General features: G+C 27.7%; 7 protein-coding genes across 20 annotated transcripts; 5 read left to right on the top strand and 2 right to left on the bottom strand.

The window, feature by feature from the left end:
• The first annotated feature begins 473 nt into the window (after nt 1-473).
• On the top strand, nt 474-4,670 carry LOC100880317 (T-complex protein 11-like protein 1). 4 transcript variants are annotated; one of them, XM_076540930.1, is made up of 9 exons: nt 474-748; nt 1,694-1,781; nt 2,052-2,171; nt 2,541-2,660; nt 2,748-3,042; nt 3,110-3,628; nt 3,700-3,884; nt 3,948-4,114; nt 4,173-4,670. In XM_076540930.1, the coding sequence occupies exons 2-9, from the start codon at nt 1,771-1,773 to the stop codon at nt 4,418-4,420; spliced, it is 1,665 nt and encodes a 554-aa protein (XP_076397045.1). In that variant the 5' UTR covers nt 474-748; nt 1,694-1,770; the 3' UTR covers nt 4,421-4,670. The 4 variants fall into 4 exon arrangements, with proteins under 4 accessions (XP_076397045.1, XP_076397046.1, XP_012148038.2 ...); XM_076540931.1 differs by having other exon boundaries at nt 1,668-1,781; XM_012292648.2 differs by lacking the exon at nt 2,052-2,171 and having other exon boundaries at nt 477-748; nt 1,668-1,781.
• Dim1 (thioredoxin-like protein Dim1) lies at nt 2,540-12,472 on the bottom strand. The gene is made up of 3 exons (XM_003706413.3): nt 12,333-12,472; nt 12,127-12,263; nt 2,540-12,028 (listed from the first exon to the last, which is right to left on the bottom strand). Exons 1-3 carry the CDS (start codon nt 12,408-12,410, stop codon nt 11,815-11,817), a joined length of 429 nt encoding a protein of 142 aa, XP_003706461.1. The 5' UTR covers nt 12,411-12,472; the 3' UTR covers nt 2,540-11,814.
• Nucleotides 5,436-12,023, top strand: LOC100883298 (Protein tyrosine phosphatase 52F). Of its 6 annotated transcripts, XM_012292652.2 has the most exons (19): nt 5,436-5,575; nt 6,203-6,549; nt 6,719-6,994; nt 7,142-7,417; nt 7,488-7,754; nt 7,822-8,151; nt 8,277-8,591; nt 8,669-9,007; nt 9,177-9,464; nt 9,541-9,744; nt 9,840-9,945; nt 10,033-10,259; nt 10,339-10,415; nt 10,481-10,615; nt 10,683-10,805; nt 10,886-11,034; nt 11,123-11,258; nt 11,334-11,400; nt 11,480-12,023. In XM_012292652.2, the coding sequence occupies exons 1-19, from the start codon at nt 5,556-5,558 to the stop codon at nt 11,572-11,574; spliced, it is 3,777 nt and encodes a 1,258-aa protein (XP_012148042.2). In that variant the 5' UTR covers nt 5,436-5,555; the 3' UTR covers nt 11,575-12,023. The 6 variants fall into 6 exon arrangements, 5 of the variants coding, with proteins under 5 accessions (XP_012148042.2, XP_076397038.1, XP_076397037.1 ...); XM_076540923.1 differs by having other exon boundaries at nt 6,719-7,417; nt 8,948-9,007; XM_076540922.1 differs by having other exon boundaries at nt 6,719-7,417.
• A 465-nt stretch (nt 12,473-12,937) lies between the features above and the next one.
• Nucleotides 12,938-15,271, top strand: Ugalt (UDP-galactose transporter). Of its 6 annotated transcripts, XM_012292637.2 has the most exons (6): nt 13,010-13,161; nt 13,246-13,318; nt 13,478-13,555; nt 13,639-13,758; nt 13,844-14,058; nt 14,133-15,271. In XM_012292637.2, exons 3-6 carry the CDS (start codon nt 13,537-13,539, stop codon nt 14,778-14,780), a joined length of 1,002 nt encoding a protein of 333 aa, XP_012148027.2. In that variant the 5' UTR covers nt 13,010-13,161; nt 13,246-13,318; nt 13,478-13,536; the 3' UTR covers nt 14,781-15,271. The 6 variants fall into 6 exon arrangements, with proteins under 6 accessions (XP_076397062.1, XP_076397060.1, XP_012148027.2 ...); XM_076540945.1 differs by lacking the exon at nt 13,246-13,318 and having other exon boundaries at nt 12,941-13,080; XM_012292638.2 differs by lacking the exon at nt 13,246-13,318.
• Nucleotides 15,272-16,108: 837 nt separating this feature from the next.
• Nucleotides 16,109-19,133, top strand: Taldo (transaldolase). The gene is made up of 6 exons (XM_003706411.3): nt 16,109-16,238; nt 17,209-17,332; nt 17,929-18,168; nt 18,241-18,366; nt 18,450-18,586; nt 18,660-19,133. Exons 1-6 carry the CDS (start codon nt 16,142-16,144, stop codon nt 18,932-18,934), a joined length of 999 nt encoding a protein of 332 aa, XP_003706459.2. The 5' UTR covers nt 16,109-16,141; the 3' UTR covers nt 18,935-19,133.
• A 202-nt stretch (nt 19,134-19,335) lies between these two features.
• Noa36 (zinc finger protein 330 homolog Noa36) lies at nt 19,336-21,459 on the top strand. Its single transcript, XM_003706442.3, has 7 exons — nt 19,336-19,764; nt 19,877-20,047; nt 20,118-20,349; nt 20,429-20,593; nt 20,680-20,757; nt 20,824-20,985; nt 21,062-21,459. The coding sequence occupies exons 1-7, from the start codon at nt 19,645-19,647 to the stop codon at nt 21,076-21,078; spliced, it is 945 nt and encodes a 314-aa protein (XP_003706490.2). The 5' UTR covers nt 19,336-19,644; the 3' UTR covers nt 21,079-21,459.
• Spase22-23 (Signal peptidase complex subunit Spase22-23) lies at nt 21,199-22,662 on the bottom strand. Its single transcript, XM_003706410.3, has 5 exons — nt 22,351-22,662; nt 22,003-22,076; nt 21,682-21,770; nt 21,514-21,617; nt 21,199-21,427 (listed from the first exon to the last, which is right to left on the bottom strand). The coding sequence occupies exons 1-5, from the start codon at nt 22,491-22,493 to the stop codon at nt 21,298-21,300; spliced, it is 540 nt and encodes a 179-aa protein (XP_003706458.1). The 5' UTR covers nt 22,494-22,662; the 3' UTR covers nt 21,199-21,297.
• Between the last annotated feature and the right edge of the window lie 448 nt (nt 22,663-23,110).

Here is a 23,110-nt window from a genome sequence, read left to right as displayed (position 1 = left end):
GAGTATTTAAACAGCGGCCAGTTCGGAAAAAATCGGACGCAATCGGGCGCGAGAAATTTGAAAATATTTGAATTTAGAAATTTAAAAATTTAAGGATTTAGAAGCTTTTTCATTTTTAAATTTGTAAATTTACAAATTTTGAAATTTTAATGTTGGAACTGTGATTACAGAGTTACAACACATTGTAAAATTGATAACTTTAGGGTCAACGTAAACAAACAATTGTAGATTATAATACATTCAATAAACTACTGATTTCTTTATCTGTAACAAAGAACATTCAATTCAGGTGGGATTATTTATCGGGACCAATAAACCTTCGCAAATTCAAGGTGGACTACGATGAGTCACGTTGTTTTCCAAACAAGGTTCGTGTTGAAACTTTTTGAGAAATGACGTGTTCTTATTGTTGTAGTATAGCAGAAACTTATTATTGAATATCCATACAATCGCAAATAATTATATACCCAAATTTATAATTTTATTAAATAAAATCGTTTTTGTTATTGTTCGCTTTCTTCTCAAACAGTTGTTTCACAGAGGACGCTACAGTTTTGAAACTGAATGTGTACCTAACTTTACTGTCAAACATCAACCTAGAAAGTTGTAAATATACAAATTATAGCTCTTCAAAACAAAATTGATTTTCGAATATGATTTACTTATAAAATTATTTACAAATCTAAAGTAAAAAATATGAAGTAAAATATGATGAACTCTGCAACATTCTGATAAAGCATCAAATTAGGTAAGATATCATTTATTATTTACGCATTTTGATTCTTTGGTGAAAGTGTATTTACTGCATAATTGCGTTGTAAAATATTGAATCCAAAAAAAGTAATTATTCAGCAAAAGAACTAAGTTTACAGGTTGTACTGCAAGGTCAATTGTGTTTGTAAAAATGCATATTATTAGATTTGATCAAAATATGAATACATATGATATAAATTTGATACATGAAAATAGTTTAATGTAATTTGTAAATAAAATTGCTATGAATAAGCTTTATCCTATTGCCATGCTATGGATAAACTGAAATTTATTTTAATTATTTAGAATGAAATATTCTATGGAAGTTGTAATCTGATAAAAATGATAAATATGTTAGAATGTTTTTGTTTACGTAATTGAAGATTTTAAATATGTTTAACAAAGGAAGGAAAAAGTGAAGGGTATATAAGACAATACAAATCAAGATGTTAATTTTATTAAAGACTAATTGAATACATAACGCTAACCTGTGAGAAAATAAAAACAAACAAGTTATTAGCATATAATGATTTGTTAGTTCTGGCATTCTTAAATTTTGATTTTGGCAGTATGCATTTGTGGAAAGATTCAGAACTGTTGGCACAGAATATTAAGTTTAATTCAATAAGTACATTCATATTTCTGCATAAGAATAAAATGTTGTATTATGCATTTGAAAATGTATTTAATTAAAATATGCTATTTGTATTTATTTGTCACCAAAAACTATAGCAGAATTTTAAAACGAACAACTTTCATGTGAATGTTAAGAATTATTGTAATTTAACTATTAATCATTTAATTGAAATGATGTGTAAATATAAGGTACATTATCATAAATAAAAATATGTTGTTGGTCTGACCAAGCAGGAAGGATCATTCTTATATGTACCTTGTGAATGTTCTTTTTATAGCTAAAGTTTGACCTCTTTTTCTTCAGTGACTAGTGCATTCAACAACCAGCTGCTTCTGAGTACAGATCATGCTTCAACAAAATATTTAAATCAAATATTAATCATGCCAGATAGGTATACTTTTTATGTGTTATATTTTAATTTTTATTAAATTAATTAAATTAGCGATCATGTGAATTATTACATTTTATTATTTAACTGTGAAAATTGTTTATTTAAAAAGATATCAGCTGATTTGCAGGTAAATGTGAACTAAATATTTTTTTAAAAATAAGAGTAATAATTTATGGGTGTCATTATTTTATTACTATTCCTTAATTTTTAATTGTTCATAAATGCTTTAGAGTTGATTGGTAAATATATGATTAAATGCTATTTTATTAGGAGTAAAATTTGGATTGGTGTTGGAGTAATATGGGGTATTACTCTTGGCTGTTTCTTCATTAGTAGCAAATGTTCAAGATCAATGGCACTATTAAATTTTATTCCGGGTATTTTGTTTTGGTCAGTGCCATGTACCTTTGTATAATGCTATAATTAAATATCTAATATGTGTATTCTTAATTATATCCCTTCTTTTGTTTTCTTATTCTTAATATGTCTATTACAATTTCATATGTGTTAATTATAGCATACAAACAGAATTGTGCAATTTAAATGAGTGAAATTAATATGAGTTAGCTATTAATATTAATTGTAACATGTACCTAATAATTAATCTGTGTATTGATTTAATAATTATCTTTAGCATGATTATTTTTATTATTTTAATAATATCTACTGTATTACTAAATAATCATTACTCTTCATTACTATGTTATAATTTTGGCTGCAATTAATTGACAAGATATAATAATGTATTTTATCATATAGGAACCAGAAAATGGAGAATGATGATGACCAAAAATGCAACATTAACAAACCTGGCACATCTGCGCCTGTAGATTATCAATCTAATTCAAATCCTGATACAGAAGAGGAAAATGCAAGAGGGTACATTATAAATATTTGTATTATTTATTTGCTAACATATTTCAATTCTGTGTTAACATAATTTGCGATTAAATTAATGTTGTGTAGGCAGAAGATTTCAGATTTTATGGTAGGAGGTTTAGTAGGAGCATCCCCGCCAAAATTTGTTACTCTTGAAGAAATTATAAAAGCTGCAAATGGCATGAGAAATATGGCATTAGCACATGAAATTGCGGTGGACAAAAATTTTCAATTACAGAAGCTTGATCCAGATGATGGTACATTCCACAAAAGAGTAAAAGATATCATGCATAAAGCTTTTTGGAGTTTGTTAGCTGAACAGTTAGCTGAAGATCCTCCAAATTATACACAGGCATTGGTTTTATTAAAAGAAATTAAAGAGGTATTATATATGTATAGAAATAATATATTTATATGAATATATGCATTAATACTTTTACTTCGTGCAGACATTAGATGAGTTAGTGTTACCACACCATGCAAAAATTCGAGAGAACTTGAATGAGGTACTTGATATAGATTTAATCAAACAACAAGCAGAAAAGGGTGTTCTAGATTTTCATCATTATGCACAATATGTGATCTCAATAATGAGCAAAGTTTGTGCACCAGTAAGAGATGAAAAGATTGCAGAACTTAGTCAACAGACAGATGTTATTGAAATATTCAAAGGAATAATGGAAGTGCTACAGTTAATGCGCCTTGATTTAGCGAATTTCACTATCACTATGATGAGACCAAATATAGTTGCTTCCAGTATTGAATATGAGAAAGCAAAGTTTACTGAATTTTTGAAAATTAATACTAATGGTTTGCAATATACTGAAAAATGGTTACTAAGCCATTTTGATCCAACAAAAGTTACAGCCAGTTCATCTGATATTAATGCTGTAAGACAACTTACACATTCTCTTTTAACCGAAGCATATCTTGATCTTCTAGAGTGGGATTTTAATCCGGATGCAGAAGTATGTTGTCAAGTGTCTGTTTCATCAATACCATTAGTTTTGATAATTATGTAAATTTTCTTTTTTTTCAGACTCTAATGCTTGATCAGGGTAGATTATTAGAATTACGCGATAAAACCAGCAGATTAAGCATTATGGGATCCGTGATATTACTCGTAAACAATACGGTTGGTCCACCGGTACATGGGGTGTCAAGTTTAAAAAAAGAAATTAAACAACATCTTAATGTACTATTGGACACTGTGCATTCAAATAAGTATGTGCATATCATGTATACATAATAAAATTACAAAGTGAATTTCATATGTATTATTGCTAGGGATTTGGAATCCATAATACCCAATGTTGTGTTACAAATTAAAATGGACTTGAATGCGACATTGCAAGAAATTGGTTCTGAACCCTTAACTCCGCAGCTGGAAACGTTACTAGAAGGACAAATATTAGACCTTATTAAGCCAGACCATAAAATCAGACATCTTATAAGTACGTATTGGATACAAATTTATGACATCAGCCTCGTTCATTTTATATCGTTTTCCAGGTTTGAGAATTCGGCAATTTTTGCAAAAAATAATATCATCTCAATCTGCTGCTCCACAGCACGTACCACCAGGACTTTCATCACTTCAAGAAGAATTAACAGCCATAGCGGCTCAGTTTTTAATACTTATTTCCCATAACAGAAGCGTGTTTGGAGAATACTATCAAGAAATCGTTACCAATACACTTATTAAAAAAGAAATTGAAGACAATAAAGATATAAGCGGAGTTCATGGTATGGAATTATAAAAAAAAGGTTGAACTTTTCAACTAATCATTACAAGAAAAGCATATTACGTGTTCATAAAATAGTACATTAATTAAAACATAAGTGATGTATATACATATATTTTAAAATAACAGTTTTTATTTGATTTCATAAGTTAAATTTTATAACAAAACAGAAAAACGTATAAAAATACATAAACATGAATGTTGCACAGAAAAGGTTCTGATACTGCTATAAGTTACAAATGATGTAATAAAAAAAAAAGAAAAACATATGTTTACAAAACATATGAAATAGTAATTGATTTGTTTTTAATATTATGTAAGCATTATTTTATACATAAATTAATTATAATTTAACATTCACTAACTAGTATTACGATTTGCTACGACTTACTTTCTATACTTGGTGCTTTAAGATATTTTTTTTATAAATACCACACTAGAATGCAATACTAAACATTAAGATGTAATATATATTTGTATATAGGTATGGAAATTAAACCAATTTCTACTAAAAATTATTCTATTTTTGAAATTGTCTAAACTTATTTCTTGATGTTGGATTTTTCCAAGTATACAAAATATACATCCTTGTACAGTTTTAATAAAATTTATCAATTTTGAAAAGTATATAAATGTACAATATTCTATGGTTGACATTGCCAGCTATCATGCTTGGTTTGCTATCTTTTTAAATATGTGGAACATGATATAATGACCACTCGATAAGTAGCCGTCTTTAAGACTAGCTAAATAACGGCTATTTATCGAACCTTTACTTATAACTACTGTGTTCGTAACATTTTATGTATGGTATAAAAGCGAATGTGTATGTGTGGGTGCGTTTGTGTCAATTTTATGTAAATTACGTCTGTGTTTTACTTATATGTTAGCGCTTTATAATCTAATATACATCCAAGGTAGTAGTGATTTTCAGTACAAGTAAATTTATAATCAGCGCACAAAATTTTAAACAAAAATGTACAATGAATATCAGAATACTCGAAAGAAGAATGGAAATGTGTAGTACAGTGTTTGGATAACAGAGTAGTGGCAGAGTGCTTTCTCAAGAGCTTAAAATGGACTTGAGATTCTTATCAGCGATATCAATGACCAGAGTGGATAAACGAAAAGCTGTCAGTTAGTGATCACAATGATTATCGAAAGAATATCGTACGTACTTGATTTCTAAAATTGTCTCTCATATCATTACCAGTTCCATTGGCCAACATGTGTGTCTAAATTTTTTACCATTTTGTTTTCGTTTTATTAACCATTGTGAGCTCATTTTTGCGCGGATGCATATTGAAGAAGTACAAGAGATCAAGAAAGCAAATCTGTGTATGTGATTGTTTTTATGGATTTATAATTAATATGGTAACAATATATAAAAAAAAATTGTGAAATATTTCTATTATTTTGTAACGTGTATACTGGTCTACAGACATTCTGTTTTCTTTTGGAATCTAATATTATCATGGATCAAGAGTTAATATGAAGATTATTAATACAATTGATCTACGATCGACAATAATGCATTAGTCAGAACTGCGCGATTTAATCATCGATCAAATTAATACCGATCTTAATACCGAGAAATGTAGAAATAGAACTTTTTAATTGTTGATGATTGGCGTAATCTGTTGCAAACAATGCGAAGCGTATTTTTCTTTTATACGCTAATTCTATAAGTATTTCAAAATCGATAACAATCCCAGTAATGTTATTTAAAATTGTCGCATCAAACAATTTGTTGAATCGCATATAAATTTCAGACATAAAATTGTACTTTGTTTACAGTTCTCCAAAAATCATGATTGTAAGGAAACAATTGCAACTACTGATTTACACGTTTCAAATTATCTGTATACTTGGAAACATAAGTTTAATTAATTCAGAAGGAAATGGAACGACAGAAATTTTATCGTTAAATCGCTTAAAATATTCGACGTCTTCTAAAGTAAACAATACGTATTTGGAAATATCTAGAAATGCTGAGAATTTTTCTGATAAAATATGTGATCAAACCGAGCCCCTGTTGCATGATGGCACTTTCAACATACCACAATATGATTCTAGTACGCTGAACAGTAATGAAAATTCGGCGGAAAGTTTTGAAATTGAATTACTTCTGTGTAATACGACAGGTACATTTAGTTATGTATTTGTAATATGTGAAATTAACTTTTAGAATATGGAGAGTACTCTCCAAACTGTTTGATGTGCTTAAATGTTAATTGAGCTTGTTTTGAATACTTTATTAAAAATATTCTGTAAATAGTAGCACAGTACATTTTATTTCCTCTTTGTTTATAGATCATAAAAAGGTACAGAATCTGACGGTTGATTATGTGAGTACTGAATGGGTATATCTATCCTGGCAACCTCCCTGTGAAAATGCACTGAACGAATCATTCACGTATTTAATTTACGTGTGCTTGAATGAAACATGCGTTAAAGCAAACGCAAGTACTACACAATACAACGCCACTAATTTAGATCCATGTAGTGAATACTTATTTACCGTAATAGTTGTCGATAAACATCCGGAACCGGTTGGAGTTAGTGCAGAAGCAAAAACGGATTACAACAGTAAAGTTGCATTTATTATTATCATGTTGCAAAATTACTTTAAACTTTATTTAATAATTAAAGACAATTTCTTTTCAATGGAAAACATTGTAAGAGATTTTAGAAATCTTACACATTCTTTTATTACATTGCTATGTTACATTTTAGTTACAGAAATTGGAGAAATTCAAGGTATGGTGGTACATACCACTACTAATACAATTAATTTAAGTTGGAAAGAGCCATCAAAATATCCAACATGTGTACAGGGTTATATGATTACAAAATGTTCTGATGATGTCTGCAATAATATAACAGTTACAAATACATACTATTTGGCAAAAAATTTGGAACCGTGTACAGAGTATTTTTTTATAATTAAAGCTGTTTCATATTTAGTTCAATCTAGTGGCCACAATATTACTTTAAAAACAAATTCACCAAGTATGTTAATAAATATGTACTAACAGTAACTAGGTTTTGTTCAGAAAATAGTAATAATTATTTTGAATAGAACCCAGTAGACCTCAAGAGCCAACTGTAAAAGTCAGTGCATTTTCTTTAAATATTGTGTGGCAACCACCAAAAGTGGGATCAATGTGTGTTGCACACTATCGTGTAACTATTACCCCAGAACTAAAAACAATTATCATAACTGGAACAAATGTAACAGTAGATGGTTTACATGCATGTACTTCTTATGATGTTTATATTACTGCAGTAGATGAAGACAATAATGATGGAGATATGCTTTCCATAAATGCAAGTACAGCATCAACAGGTATTTATTATAGTTGCATTTATTATATTGCATACTTCTGTTTGTAATTGATTTTTTTATTCACTAGTATCAAGACCACCAATATTAACAGAATTTTACGTTACAATGAATAGTATAATGCTTTCTTGGAAAATTGAAAAAGGTAATAGTAGCTGTATTCTAAATTCTCTGAAAGCCACATGCAACTATACAGCAAGTGCTGGACATGGTTATGATCATGTAAATGGAAACGTTGAAGAACCTATAAATTCTTGTATTCAGGATGAATTTATGCTTATAAATTCAGTGATGAAAGATCTTAGTCCATTTACAACATATATATGTTGGGCATATGTCAATAATGAAGCAGGTGTTAGTGAATTAAGCGAATTAACAAAAGTAGATACAGAAGAAGATAGTAAGTACAGATAAATGCATTAAAATTACATATATGTGTGTGACTTACAATTGATTTAATCAGTTAACTTAGCCACTGTGAAAAACAAAGAAGATAATAACAACTTAAAATGTTTGATATTTTAGTACCATCTGCACCTATAATGAATATTAGAAATATAACATATTCACAGTTTACACTTGCATGGGAACAACCAACGTATCTAGCAGGAAATTTACAAGAATTTGAAATTATAATGAAATGGGAAATACATTTTCCAACACCTGATTGGTGCCCTCTAAAACCCTCAAACGATACCATATATTTAAACGGATCTACGTTTATTTATGATTATCCTAAAGCGATACCGCACACAAATTATACATTAAAAATTAGAGCAAAAACAAAAGCGGGTTGGGGAAATTATGGTGATGATATAGTATTTCAAACACCAGCTGGAGGTGATTGATTATCAAGTAAAATTATAATTATTAATATTTTAATAATATCAAACTACATTAATTATTTATAATCACAGTGTCAGGAATGGTATCTAATTTTTCTTACTTGATTAAAAACAATGAAAACAATAAAAATACATTGGATACTATTTTAAAATGGGGCTTTCCATGTTCTTTGAATGGAATAATGGAATACTTTAATATATTTGTACATGGAACTAGAAGAAATTATACACCACATTCTTTTATGATTAAAAAACTTGTTGAAAATAATATTAATAAAAATGATATAATTTCAATTAATTTAAATGAATTGAAAGCAGAGTATAATTATACTTTCGAAATATCTGTTAAAGTTAAAGAAGTTAAGAAGCTTGGTGTACCTGCAAAACACAATGTGTTATATCCTGCTGGAAGTATGTACATATTTTAATTTATAAACATTAATTTTGTTAATAAATGCATCTAGCTGTAATAAATTTAAAATAAAATATATTTTACTGTATATATGTCTTGTCTGTATCTTTTTACTAATCTGTAAATTTACCTATCAGTTACAACTTACTAAATCTTTAAATATTTTAGTTCCATCTCAACCTGATGAGGACTATATAAAATCTATAACTTTAGATCCATCTAAAGCCCAAAGAACTACTACATCAGCTACACTTTTACTTCCCTTATTTCCTGATACAAATGGCGACATTATTTATTATTCTATCATAGTATCGCGAATTGAATATAATACTGCATCCAATACTAGATTTAATTTTACAAATCATACATGGCCAAATATATCATCCTGGGAAGAATCTATGTTACAAGACTTTAGTGTACCTTATCAAACTACAAGATTGTGGTGGGATCCCTATCGTAGGTGATACATTTTTATAATAAATTTATAAATTTATCTATGAGTAAATAGATTATTATATACTTTTTCTTACAGCTAATCATGTTGCTGATTATGGTGAAGTAAAGGCAGTTAAATATACTGTTGGTGAAGAACTGAATTGTCAAGAATTTTCTTCCAATACAAATAAAAAAGTTTATTGTAATGGACCTCTTAAATCAAATACGTGGTATCATGTTAGAATGAGAGCGTTTACTCGTGGTGGATATGCTGATTCAACAACCTTTGTGATAAAAACTAGTTAGTACTTTATATTTTATTCTATTGTTACAATTTAATTAATCTCGTAATAACTTTTACCTAATTATCTTTTAAAATATTTTATTTCATACTAGATGCTGATGTAAATATTGGACTTGTTATTGGAGTAATCTTTGGTATTTTATTTTTCGGAGTTTTAACAACAATGATGTTATTAGTACGCAAATGTTCACCTCAAGTGTAAGTATAACTTACTTTTTATATCAATTTTTTTACAAAAGATAAAAACTATAAAATTATAATGCTGTTTTGTTATTATTTTTTTAGAATAATATGGCGATTTCTACATTCTGATATGTCTGGATCACCAGTTCCTACACCATTTACAAAGAAAAAGTTTATAGCTCACTGTCAACAACTCATTGAGAACCCTGGAAAATTAAGCAATGAATTTCAATTGCTTCAAACTCTGAGTGTTGATTTACAAATGCCAGCTAATACTGCCTGTTTACAAGCTAATAGAAAGAAAAATAGATATTCTGATATCCTTCCATGTAAATGCTTATAGTTATGTACAAAGGATACGAAAACATGCTTTTTAAAAATTTTACTAAGCTCATTTTATATTTTCAGATGACTTTTCCAGAGTAAAATTGGAAGTCATTGATAATGATCCTAATACTGATTATATTAATGCATCCTTTATTAAAGTGAGTAAACAAACAGTAATCATTTTTTTTTGAATTTATATTAATATCACGTTTATCATTTTTAGGGATACAGTGGAGAAGATGAATATATAGCTTGTCAAGGTCCAAAAGAGGAAACTACATTTGACTTTTGGAGAATGATAGAACAATATGATGTTAATATAATAGTTATGTTGACTGATTTAATTGAAAATGGCAAAGTAAGATTCTTTTGAACTAATGATTGAAACATTATTATAATTTGATCATAAAACCATTATTTTACAGGAGAAATGTTATCAATATTTTCCAATAATTAAAGAAACTTTTAGGTATGAAAATATGACTATAAGATGTACAAGTGAGCTGGAATATAGGTCTTACACACAAAGAACATTAGTTCTGCAAAAGGTAGAAACTTCAAGTATGAAACTTGATATACAATATTATAAAATAAAGTATTATTTCATTATACTTTAAATATATTATAGGAAAACAAAAAGAGAAATATAACACATTTACATTTTAAAGAATGGCCAGATCATGATATTCCAGAAGGTTTTGATTCAATGATTAATTTTTGTCAAATTGTTCGTCGTTATATACTGGCAAACAAAGGATATCTTGTGGTTCACTGCAGGTAGAGATACACAAAATAGCAATACATGTTCTAAATAGTGACCTATAATAAATTCTATTATTTTATCATTATATTTTCTTTAATGCAGTGCAGGAATTGGCAGAACTGGTACTTTAATTGCATTAGATATACTTTTACAGCATCTCCGAGATAACAGAAAATTGGATGTATTTGGAACAGTGTATAGATTACGGCATCATAGAATAAATATGGTTCAGAAAGAAGTAAGAAAATTCAGCGTTTAGTATGAATATTAACATAAATTACATTTTATTTACAATCTTGCATTAAATTTTCAGAGCCAATATGCATATATATACAACTTTATAAAACAGGTACTAAAAAATCCATACTGTTTAAAAACTTGTAAGTTTCTTGTACTAGTTATTTGAAAAACTGTTTGAAATATTTTTAGCTGTAAGTACTAAAATTATAATGTTTTTAGATAAACCTCCACCTATGAATCCTTCATATAAAAACAGTTCCAAAAGAAATAAACATGGTACCACGTTCAAATATAGATCTGGTCAAGAACTTTGAAATATATATGTATGAATTTAAGTAGCAATTCATACATAATTATAAATATGTAGATAGTACTTGTATATATATATGTATGATTTCAAATAAATTATATAAATTTACATTATATAATTCTATTTTCAATCACAACATTCTTTTATTTATTAATATAAACTTAATTATCACATTTTCTCATCAAGTTACAAATACATCAATATAAAATAATTATTTCTCACAAAATTCTATTACTAAAATAAATTAATATCTATATTTTGTAGAATAATCTTTAGGTGAAACAACTAAACCTCTACCTTTTCTGGCACCTCTATAGACTGTTTCGATGATATCAATCATTTCCTGTTTGTCTTCCAATGTCCAATTTATTTTGTTATTGTTTCCTGTACCCAAGTCAATCATTATGTGCTTATTTCTGAAGAAGAACATTACTGTGCAAGGATCGTATAACTCGTACCTAGACATATTAAATTTCAATATATACTCTAATACTCAGATACACTTATATGAATTTATGGCTGAACTTCTATAATTCAAACTACAGTTCAAACTTACATTTTGTTAAAGTCAGGTACTTGTGTAATATCAACTAAATAAATAACAGCAAAGTTTTTCACTTTCTCTGCAATATTGTAAAGAACTTCGTCCATTTTCATACACATTGGATCCCAGTCATGACCAAATCTAATAACCTGAAGAAAAGTAATACATAAATATTTAGAATATTTAGAAAATTCAGAATGTGAATGTTTCAAACTCACTACTACTCTGTCTTCTTCCGACAAAATTGCCTGATCCACCTGCCACCCATTGTGAAGATGCGATAGCATATAAGACATTTTTTATGTATTAAATACACGTCAAAAAAGAATTAAACAGTTTTATTTAGTACAACTTATTCTAATTTAACCTTTGATTAAAGAACACTCTTTTAAGAGCGTAGTCTAATCATTGACACAACAATATATATTTATCACAATTACTTAAATTAATCTGTATAATATTTATTATATGATTAAATATATATATGTCACTTATAAATTATAAATTTTCTAATTGTTTGAATTCTTTTCACCGAATAATCAACATCAACACTACTACGCACCTGCACAATATTAACACGCTAACCAATATAAATTAGTAACAATTTAAAAGTCCCTAGTTTTGATTTGCTCCTATATATTATATTTTGATTAGTATAATTTTATTTTATTTAAAATTACCTACTTTTTGTACTTTCTGCTAGAATGTAATAAATTTTACATTAAAAATTTCATGCTTTTCTTTATAAAAATAGTAAAAATAAACTTTTTTCGTATGTTACAATTATGTATAATTATTTTTATTTAAGTTTTGTTTTATCTCAATAGGCTCAAATTTAAATATTTACAACACTAATATATTTTTAACATCTCAAACTATATTGATATGTTAATCATATCTTCATATGAATTCGTTTCTTAGTTCATACATTTCGGGTAGGAAGTGATATAAAAGGAATGTATACGTGTACGTATATATATTGTAAATACATTTTTTATTTACATTGCTGTTCTTTTTTATGAAAATGCAAAATAAGGTAAATTAAAAGTAAGTAATTGTATATAAAAAATGGAAAATTATGATAGCTGACTGAAAATAGTAAACGTTTTGATATTTTGTATTATAAATTAGCATCTACATAAGTAAAATATGTGCTTAGATTTATAAAGCAACAGTGTTTTATACATTAACAGCAGTATTAAAGGTTTGTATGAAAAAATTAAATTAAATTTATTTATATATAATTTGAAACTTGTAGTGTGCAAAAATAATATGATAAATCTATTATATATTTACTTATGTGTCAAATTTAAGATTTTTATTTTATATTTCTATATTTTATTCATAATATGTTATTTTCCAGATAAGATGATCCTCTAGTATCCACAATTAATAATTTGCATGTAAAAAGGAACTATAGTTATGATTAAACAACAGCAACGTAAATATAAATTTTACGCTTATCATTAAAAATATTCTATTTAATAATTTACTTAATACATTGTTAATTCATTTATTTTGTAGGAAGTAGCCAAACTTTAAAATATATTAGTTTAATTACACTAACAGTACAAAATGCCTTAGTTGGACTTAGTATGCGCTATGCGCGTACAAGATCTGGAGATATGTTTCTTTCATCAACTGGTATCTATATTATATTTTTATAAATTAATGTATATATAAGATACGTATATAATTATTGTTGCTTAATAATAATTATTTTTTTCAGCTGTCGTTATGGCAGAAGTTGTGAAATTTATAACATGTTTAATATTGGTTCTTAGTGAAGAAGGAAGTTTTCCAAAATTTATTGATTCATTACACTCACAAATTATAAAACAACCTGTTGATACTTTAAAAGTATGTGTGCCATCGCTTCTATACACTATACAAAACAACCTTTTGTATGTATCAGCATCTAATTTAGATGCAGCAACTTATCAGGTATGTTATATTTTATATATTCCTATTTTTCTTTTTTAATATCACTGATTATTTTCATGTGTATTATTTTTTAGGTGACATACCAACTTAAAATTTTAACAACAGCCTTTTTTGCTGTAGTAATACTAAAACGGTCACTAAGAAATACTCAATGGGGAGCACTGATATTATTAATAATAGGAGTAGTATTAGTTCAGCTAGCACAAAACTCAGAGACTGCTTTACCATCTGGTATAGAACAAAATCATTTGCTTGGATTCTCAGCTGCCCTAAGCGCATGTTTTTTATCAGGATTTGCAGGAATATATTTTGAAAAAATATTGAAAGACTCAAATAAATCTGTATGGATAAGGAATATACAGTTAAGTTTTCTGTCATTACCTTTTGGATTAATGACATGTTTTATAAATGATGGTGGAATGCTAAGAAAACAAGGTTTTTTCTTTGGTTATGATTTATTTGTTTATTATTTGGTCGTACTCCAAGCAGGTGGAGGTCTTATCGTTGCCATGGTAGTTAAATATGCTGATAACATACTTAAAGGTTTTGCAACATCTTTAGCTATTATAATATCTTGTATAGCATCTATATATCTTTTTGATTTCAAGTTAACTGTACAATTTTCTTTAGGTGCTTTTCTAGTAATATGTTCAATCTTTATGTATGGATATCAACCAAAATCCTCATTTGTAGATACACACTCTCTCAGTAATAAGGTTTGATATAAACTAAAAGAAGTTTATCTATGAGATAAACGGGATATTATCGAGGACAGAGAATTTTCTAATATACAATATGCAACAATATAATTTGATTATATTTTTCATGTATAATAGTTACTACGCGTTCCATACGGCATATCACTTCTTTTATCATTATATTTCGTTATTTTTCGTTATATCGCCTATACAAAAATTTGAATATATTTCATAATATTCATAATAGCGTAACATGGCGATAGCTCATGTTTCAAAATCTAATACCATAATCTGTTACCAGATTACTTATTGTTATCATAAATGTATTAATCATACATTTGAGTAAAACATATATGTAATATGGAAATTAATTGGAAAATATGTAAACACGATTTTACATTAAATTAACAAAGTACATATGTTAATATGTAAAAATATTGTGGACATTGAAGTACAGTTACAGAAAATTATAAATAGGTAATTCTCATTAAAGAATAAAATTTTGTTCCAACTCATATATGTACATATATTTTTATACTATCTTTTATTGTGTATATACAATATATATGAGTATGTATATATACAATATATATACATACACATACTTCAAATGTACTTAACTGATAGACAAGATATATTTTTCCATTTATATTGTACTTAATTTTTAATAAATATATTTAACAGTATATACTTGTATATACATGAATTGCATAAGTATATTTATTTGGAAAATAAATTAATAAATACAAAATTAATGCAAAACAATTTTTGTATTTCATAATGGAATTAAATTATAAGAGCAGTTGTAATTTTGAATAACAGCTACTGTGCAACATAAAATTCTTCTGGTTAAAGGGAAATATAAAGAGCTTTCTCATAAATTTCCAAACTTGGAATGTTAGAAGTTTTAAATGTTCAAATTCAGAAATTTAGAGTTGCAAAAGTCGTTTCGTTTTGCAACGACTCTCCTTTCTCTTTAAGAATATTCTGTCCATGAGTGGGAGGTCATGTACAACTTCCCCTTACTTGAGGGAAGCCAAGGATTCGCGCTATTATTTAATTTGTTACTAAACTGTTAACATAATCAACTTGAACAAAATTCGTATTGCTGAACAATGAAATGTACAATTAAATAAAAGCATATTAGAGTACAATTAAGGAGTGTACGGCAATAAAAGTTTCTGCAAGATAATTTATGTTGAAATAATCTCTATGTTGATAAACGAAACCGAACAGAAGTTATGTAATAATGGCGAAACTGGAGGGAAATGAGACCATAGTTTCATATAAGTTGGTAATCCTGTAAAATATCGTGAGTGCTGATCGTTCCAGCGTAAGAAGCAGGAATTTCGATCTACGGCCGGTATATAAAAGTATCGATTAGAATGAGCGAGCCTCAATCGAAGAAAGTCAAGATGACGAGCTCTTTGGCACAGTTGAAAGAATTAACAACAATTGTCGCCGATACCGGCGACTTTCAAGGTAAGCGTAAATACAAACTTCTTATGAACTTTCGTTGTTCGAGCAGATATGATCAAAGGTGAAGGTGACTGTCAGAAAGCGTGGCCGGAAAGCGCAAATGGCGCACTCTTCGTTTGTTTTTGAAACGCAAAAACCTATTCAACTTATTTAAACAAATTATTTATCGTATAAAATTTGTATGCGATATATGTAGGTACACGCGTGTAAATAGTATAACGTTCAAAGTATTTTCAATAGCGTATATTGAAGATATAATACCAATGTAGAGTATATTACGCGATGCTGGAAGGGGAAGTTACAAAATTTTCCGATCTTACGATTGCATTTTTACCGTTTTTATAACAATTATGTTTTTGTTTACAAGAATTCAATGCGAACAAATGATTATAAATTTATTATTTGTAATTTATGATCTTTGTTATATTATTATAAATCAATATTTTTTTAAATGTAAATAGTTATTACTATGTAAGTACACTTTCTAAAACTTTATGTAATGAATTTGTTTGACTTTGAATGCAAAGTTCAAAGTAAAATAAATGTGCTGTTTGTGAGCCTTACTAATTTATTTTCTTTCAAAATTTATTTTCTTTTTTGAAAATATTTAGTAAGAAATATATCTCAGGATACAATTTCTTTTTTATGTTTATGTAATAATCATTTTAATAATTATTATACGCTATTTCGTTCCATTAAATGCAAAAGTTTTTGCTGTTTATCATGTAACATAGTCATAAGCATGTGATTATCATAACTATCATTGCTTTGACCTATAGGTCTCCCAGATGACCCTTGAAGTATTTATATAAATACGTTACAGTAAATGTAATCTATTAATGATAATCCTTAAATGTATTATGTGAAATTATATTATTCATTGCCAAGTATAATAGAAGTATTGATAAATTAATTATTATTTAATTATTGTTAATTAAATTATTTAATAATTATTAATTTTAATTATTTTCAGCTATGGAACAATTTAAACCTAAGGATGCAACTACAAATCCTTCTCTGATCCTTGCTGCAGCTAACCAAAAAAAATATGCTCACTTAATAGATAAGGCAGTGCAATATGGAAAAAAGTTTGGATCGTAAGTATATTTTATATTGTATCACTTATGTTTAAAGTAGTATTATATAGTTAATGTTCTTAATGAATTTCTGATGTTCTAATTTATATGAACTATGTATGTTACAGAAAAAATGTAATATTTTATAATGTAATGTAATGTACTTTTAATATAATTAATATATGTTTACAAATGTTGAATCAATAGTACACATTTTAAAATGAAAATCCACTTATTGAGTAGTATTATAATTGTAAAAAATTGTTGTCTTTATTTTAACATATAGATGTAGATGTAGATGTAGATGTTGACGTTTTAGTGCAGTTAAAATTAATTTAAGATATTATAGGCATTATACAGAAAAAATGAATTTTATGAATAAAATATACATATCAAGAAATATCCAGGAATGAAAATAAATCTAAATAAAAATGTAGAAAATTCTGTCAAGATTATGTTAAGATTTATAAAAAGAAAAATGAAAAGAGGATAATGAAGCAGAGTATGTAACAGGAAAGATAATTCTATTCAAAGCGGTAACAGTGGTAATAATGAAATTAATGTAAGAGCATTATTTTAGATAATTTTTTAAATGAAATGAATTAAATTTGTTTCAGTACTCTAGCAGAACAAATTGAGGCAGCTTTAGATATCACGTGTGTCCTCTTTGGTAAAGAAATTCTAAATATTATACCAGGTAGAGTTTCAACAGAAGTAGATGCTAGGTTGTCTTTCAATAAAGAAGCTAGCATTGAAAAAGCAAAACGGTTAATTGCCTTGTATGAAGAATTTGGAATAAACAAAGATCGTGTGCTCATTAAGCTTGCTTCTACATGGGAAGGAATTCAAGCAGCAAAGTAAGCTACACATTTTAAAAGTAACATAATACCTAAAGAAGATATGTATTCTATAAAAATATATTTTGATAGAGAACTGGAGGAAAAATATGGAATTCACTGTAATTTGACATTACTGTTTTCTTTTGCACAAGCAGTTGCATGTGCAGAAGCTGGTGTAACTCTTATATCTCCATTTGTTGGCAGAATCTTAGATTGGTAAGATACAAATCTTAAACGATATATTTATGAATAAAATATTTATCAATTACAGCATTAATAATGTTAACACGACTTCTTAGGTACGTATCAAATACGGATAAAAAGTCTTATGATGCTAAAGAAGACCCAGGTGTTGTGTCTGTAACCAAAATTTATAATTACTATAAAAAGTTTGGATACAAAACTGTTGTTATGGGTGCTTCATTTAGAAACGTTGGTAAGTATCAAATATTAAAATATTTAAAAATAAAAATTGTATAATATTGAAATGTTATCATTTTTATGTTCAGGTGAAATCAAAGAATTGGCTGGTTGTGATTTCTTAACTATAAGTCCCAAATTATTGGAAGAATTGGAAAAGAGTAATGATCCGATTCGCAAGGTACTTACTCCAGAATTAGCGAAAAAAAGTGATCTTCAAAAGATCAGCTTAGATGAAGCTGAATTTAGGTGGCTTTTAAACGAGGATCAAATGGCATCAGATAAGTTAAGCGAAGGTATTCGCAAGTTTGCAGTTGATGTGCGCAAATTGGAAAAATTATTACAAGATAAATTACAATCTTAAACATAAGGAAGACATTTTTTAATGTATCTATGTAATAAATATCGTATTGTAAACAGTAATATTAAAAATAACTATTTTAAGCAAAACGTTTTGATTATATAATATATTTCACTTTGTAATTGTACAAGGTGTGAACAGTGTACAAATTTGTACAGAAATTGTAACATTTGTTAAATAAAATTGGAATTTTTGAGGGAAATTATGTTATACAAATATTTCAGTATATTTCTCTCTTGTTATATTGCCTATTTTAGAATGTTTTATATCAAAAAAATTAAAGGTATTTTGAAAGCCTCATTTTAACACGTATTTTAAAATTTAATTTTTGTGTACGCTATCTGAAATGCATAACTAAAGCCATCTAACAGTGAACAGCAGAATTAGGACAATAGAAAATTGCAGATTTTTTTGCAAAATTAGTAGCTTTCACGCTTTTCCGTGAAGAGCAGAATATTCTACGACATTAACAGAATCGCTATCATAATGCGCTCAAAAAATTAAAAACGAAAGTGAAGTATAATGCATTTTGTGGATTACAAAATATGTAGCCATCTAGCGGTAAAAGGTGGTAGGGATCTGTATCTCGTGGCTACTTTGCTAAAGGAGCCAAATGTGCACTGAGTGTACCAAAACATTTATTTAAAGTATTTTTATATAATAAAGATATATAAATTATAATATAGTTACGTGAATTAGTGTAAAATAACAAAATGCCAAAGAAAAAGACAGGACAAAGAAGAAAAGCTGAAAAACAAAAGTTAAGGCAAAAAGAAATTAGAGCAGCAAAGGATCAAATAAATTTAGCTAAATTTCCTTGCAATGCAGTGATGGCAAGTAGTTATATATTATTGTATTTTAATAATATTTAATTTATAACCTCTTAATACATTTGCATATTATATTTTATTTCCCAATTAATGTTTATATTTATTTGCTATAAAGGAATGTGATAAATGTAACAAGAAACAAAAAAGTAGAGCTTTCTGCTATTTTTGCCAAAGTGTACAACGTTTACCTATGTGTGCTCATTGTGGAAAAGTAAAATGTATGTTAAAAACTGGAGATTGTGTGGTTCGTCATCCTGGAGTATTTACTACTGGTTTAGGTATGGTGGTAAGTAGATATGATTTATCTATAATAATATTAAAAAATATTGTAATATAAATGTTTAAACTATAAACAGGGAGCTATATGTGATCATTGCGAAGCATGGGTCTGCCATGGAAGACGTTGTCTTACAACTCATGCCTGTATGTGTCCATTAATGGATGCAATTTGTCAGGAATGTGAGAGAGGTGTTTGGGATCATGGTGGTAGGATATTTCGATGTTCATTTTGTGATTGTTTTCTTTGTGAAGATGATCAATTTGAACATCAAGCATCGTGTCAAGTTCTAGAAGCAGAAAGTTTTAAATGTAAGAATGTAGCAATATTTTAATCAGCAATATTTTTATAATTCCTCTTCTATTTGTTATAAATAATTAACATTTTTAGGTCAGTCCTGCAATCGTTTGGGACAATATTCTTGTTTGAGATGTAAGACATGTTATTGTGAAGATCATGTTCGAAGAAAAGGATTTAAATATGATAAGAACAAACCCATACCTTGTCCTAAATGTGGCTTTGAAACATCTCAAACGAAAGATCTTAGCATGTCAAGTAATATATTAATTTTTGAATTAATTATTTATCAATATGCAATTTTTAAGTAAGTGTTTATATAAGTTAATTTTATTTTATTGCAGCAAGAAGTCATAAATTTGGAAGACAAAATCAAAGTGGACTATATGAATCTGATGATGAAACTGGATATAGCTGCTATGGTAAAAAAATTATTTTAGTAACTATTATTGTAAAACGTGTTATGTATATGTTGTTTTGTATTTCAGGAAGCCAATCTCACAACTATGATCAAGATAATGAAGCTGAGGATGATGAGGAAGACGATTATGACGGTGATGAGGACGATGATGATGACGATGACGAGGAGGAACAAGAAAACGAGTCATTAAGCGAAAACGAAGAGAACGAGAACAACACATCACTTAAATGTAATCATTAATAAAAACAATATACAATTGAATATTAAATTTTCATTTATATACAATAACCAATATCCTGTTTCAGTTTTTAATAAATTATAATTCTACATGTTTATACCATGTACACATAAAATAAATTATATTTTTATATAGAAGTATATTCATGGTATAACCAAATTAGGAACAGAAAAGAACAATGACCTAACATTCAATCATGACACATGAAAATAATATTACATTTATTATGGATTGACTTTGTGTAGAATAATTAAAAGTTTTATAAAATAACGAATATAAATTTATCACATATATAAATGTATGTTATACACGTAATGAGGTATATTCAGATGGAAATGCAAATGTATGAGAACCAAGGGCATTGACACTTGGTAAAAGTCCAGCATTTGGTATAATATTCCATGATAAAGTTAATGTTACGTTTTTATTTCCTCTAAAAGAATAAATAAAAATTAATTATATATATTTTTGGTAATTGCATTTCTATACTTTACCCCATTATTATTTATTCCAAATTACCTTAATCCATTACCATCATCCCAGAAGTAATACTTCGTATTCATATTTTTAAAATCAAGTACAGCATTATCTCCACGGAGTACTATTTTATCCCATAACACTACCTGAAGTAAAGAATAATTTATAGTATAATATTCTACATCGAAATAAGTATTATTAGACACAAACCTGATTGAATTCATTATTTTCTGTCTGATATTCAGCAGTGAGATATAAAAATAATTGTTTAACATTCCAATTAAATAACTGAGTGAGATGTATATTTATGTAAAGAAAATATACATATAGTTTTGATTAGACTGTGAATATTGATGCATCATGATGTATCAAAGTCTACAAAGAATATATAAATTCTACAATCTGTACATCGTAAATCTCTGTGCTATACAGAGTTCAATATATCATAAATACATAAATATCCACAGCTTTGTTATATCATTAAATACATATTATTTGTATTACATTAGTTGAGAAGATAAAAAAGGATATCAGTTTGTAAGTCAAATGTTAAATAACCCAAATCATTTTTTTCTCTTGAAGCACTATAATCTGGAACATTTTTACTAGAAAACAAATGAAATGCTATTAATTATTAAATATGTACAGTATGTCAGTTACAACAACTACATTACACAAAGTCATATTTTTCATGTACATCATTCTGTACATATCTTTTTGTAACATAAGTTATATTTAAAAAGAGATAAAGTACAAAATTTATTGATGCAAAAAGAAAAAGTACGATATAATACGTAAATCAATTATATTCCAGAATCATAAAATAATAAATATATTTGTATGAAAACATGTGATACTAAATGAATAAGTCATACTTACACTACTACTTTGACAGTATTTAATGTTGCATTTGCTCTATAATCAATAAATACGGTAGATAGAAAACAACAAAACGTTAAACACGCCGAAACACTTAATGTATATGCTAAAATAGCATTGCCACGCATGAAAACAGAATGCATTTTTGACGGCAACTGTTAAAGATGGCGATGGTGGTTGAAAAAGGGGCTGATGTGGCGCCTCATTCCTATATACGCTCGTCGCCACTAGACGGCGCATAACATTGAAGCGGCTTTCTCGCTAGTGCTCGATGAGCCTCCAGACACTATAAATAGTTGTTGTTCATCCCTCAATTACATCCCTCTGTCAAAGGCGCAAAACCATTTAGTAGGCTTCATTTAGTAACAAAGAGTGTTTGTGAAGTGCACACTACTAGTTTGTTTCTTTTATATATGATTTCATAATGAAAGAAAGAAGGGGTCTCCCCACGAACGGTGGAAAATATTGTTAGAGGGTGGGAGATCCCTTACTTTCTCCTTCTTTTCTTTCTCCCTCTCTTGCCACCTTTCCAATTTTCGAACACCACCATTTTCCAGCTATCGCCAAAAGAAAATTACATAATTATAAAAATACGAGTAATGTATCAAAAATTTTCCTAACCACGGCAAACTGAACTTCAAGTTTCTTTTCAACGTCACCGATTTCACAAGCATTGCTGCAACTTTTTTAGTGTTCAAAAATACCCCGAACATTATACGATATGATCATAAATAAAACAAATTTGACTACAGAAAGTTCA

Source organism: Megachile rotundata, chromosome 16, assembly GCF_050947335.1.
Source record: "Megachile rotundata isolate GNS110a chromosome 16, iyMegRotu1, whole genome shotgun sequence".
NCBI classification, from domain to species: Eukaryota; Metazoa; Arthropoda; class Insecta; order Hymenoptera; family Megachilidae; genus Megachile; species Megachile rotundata.
The sequence above is the reverse complement of the archived record's forward strand: the minus strand, read 5'-3'. Positions and strand labels throughout refer to the sequence as shown.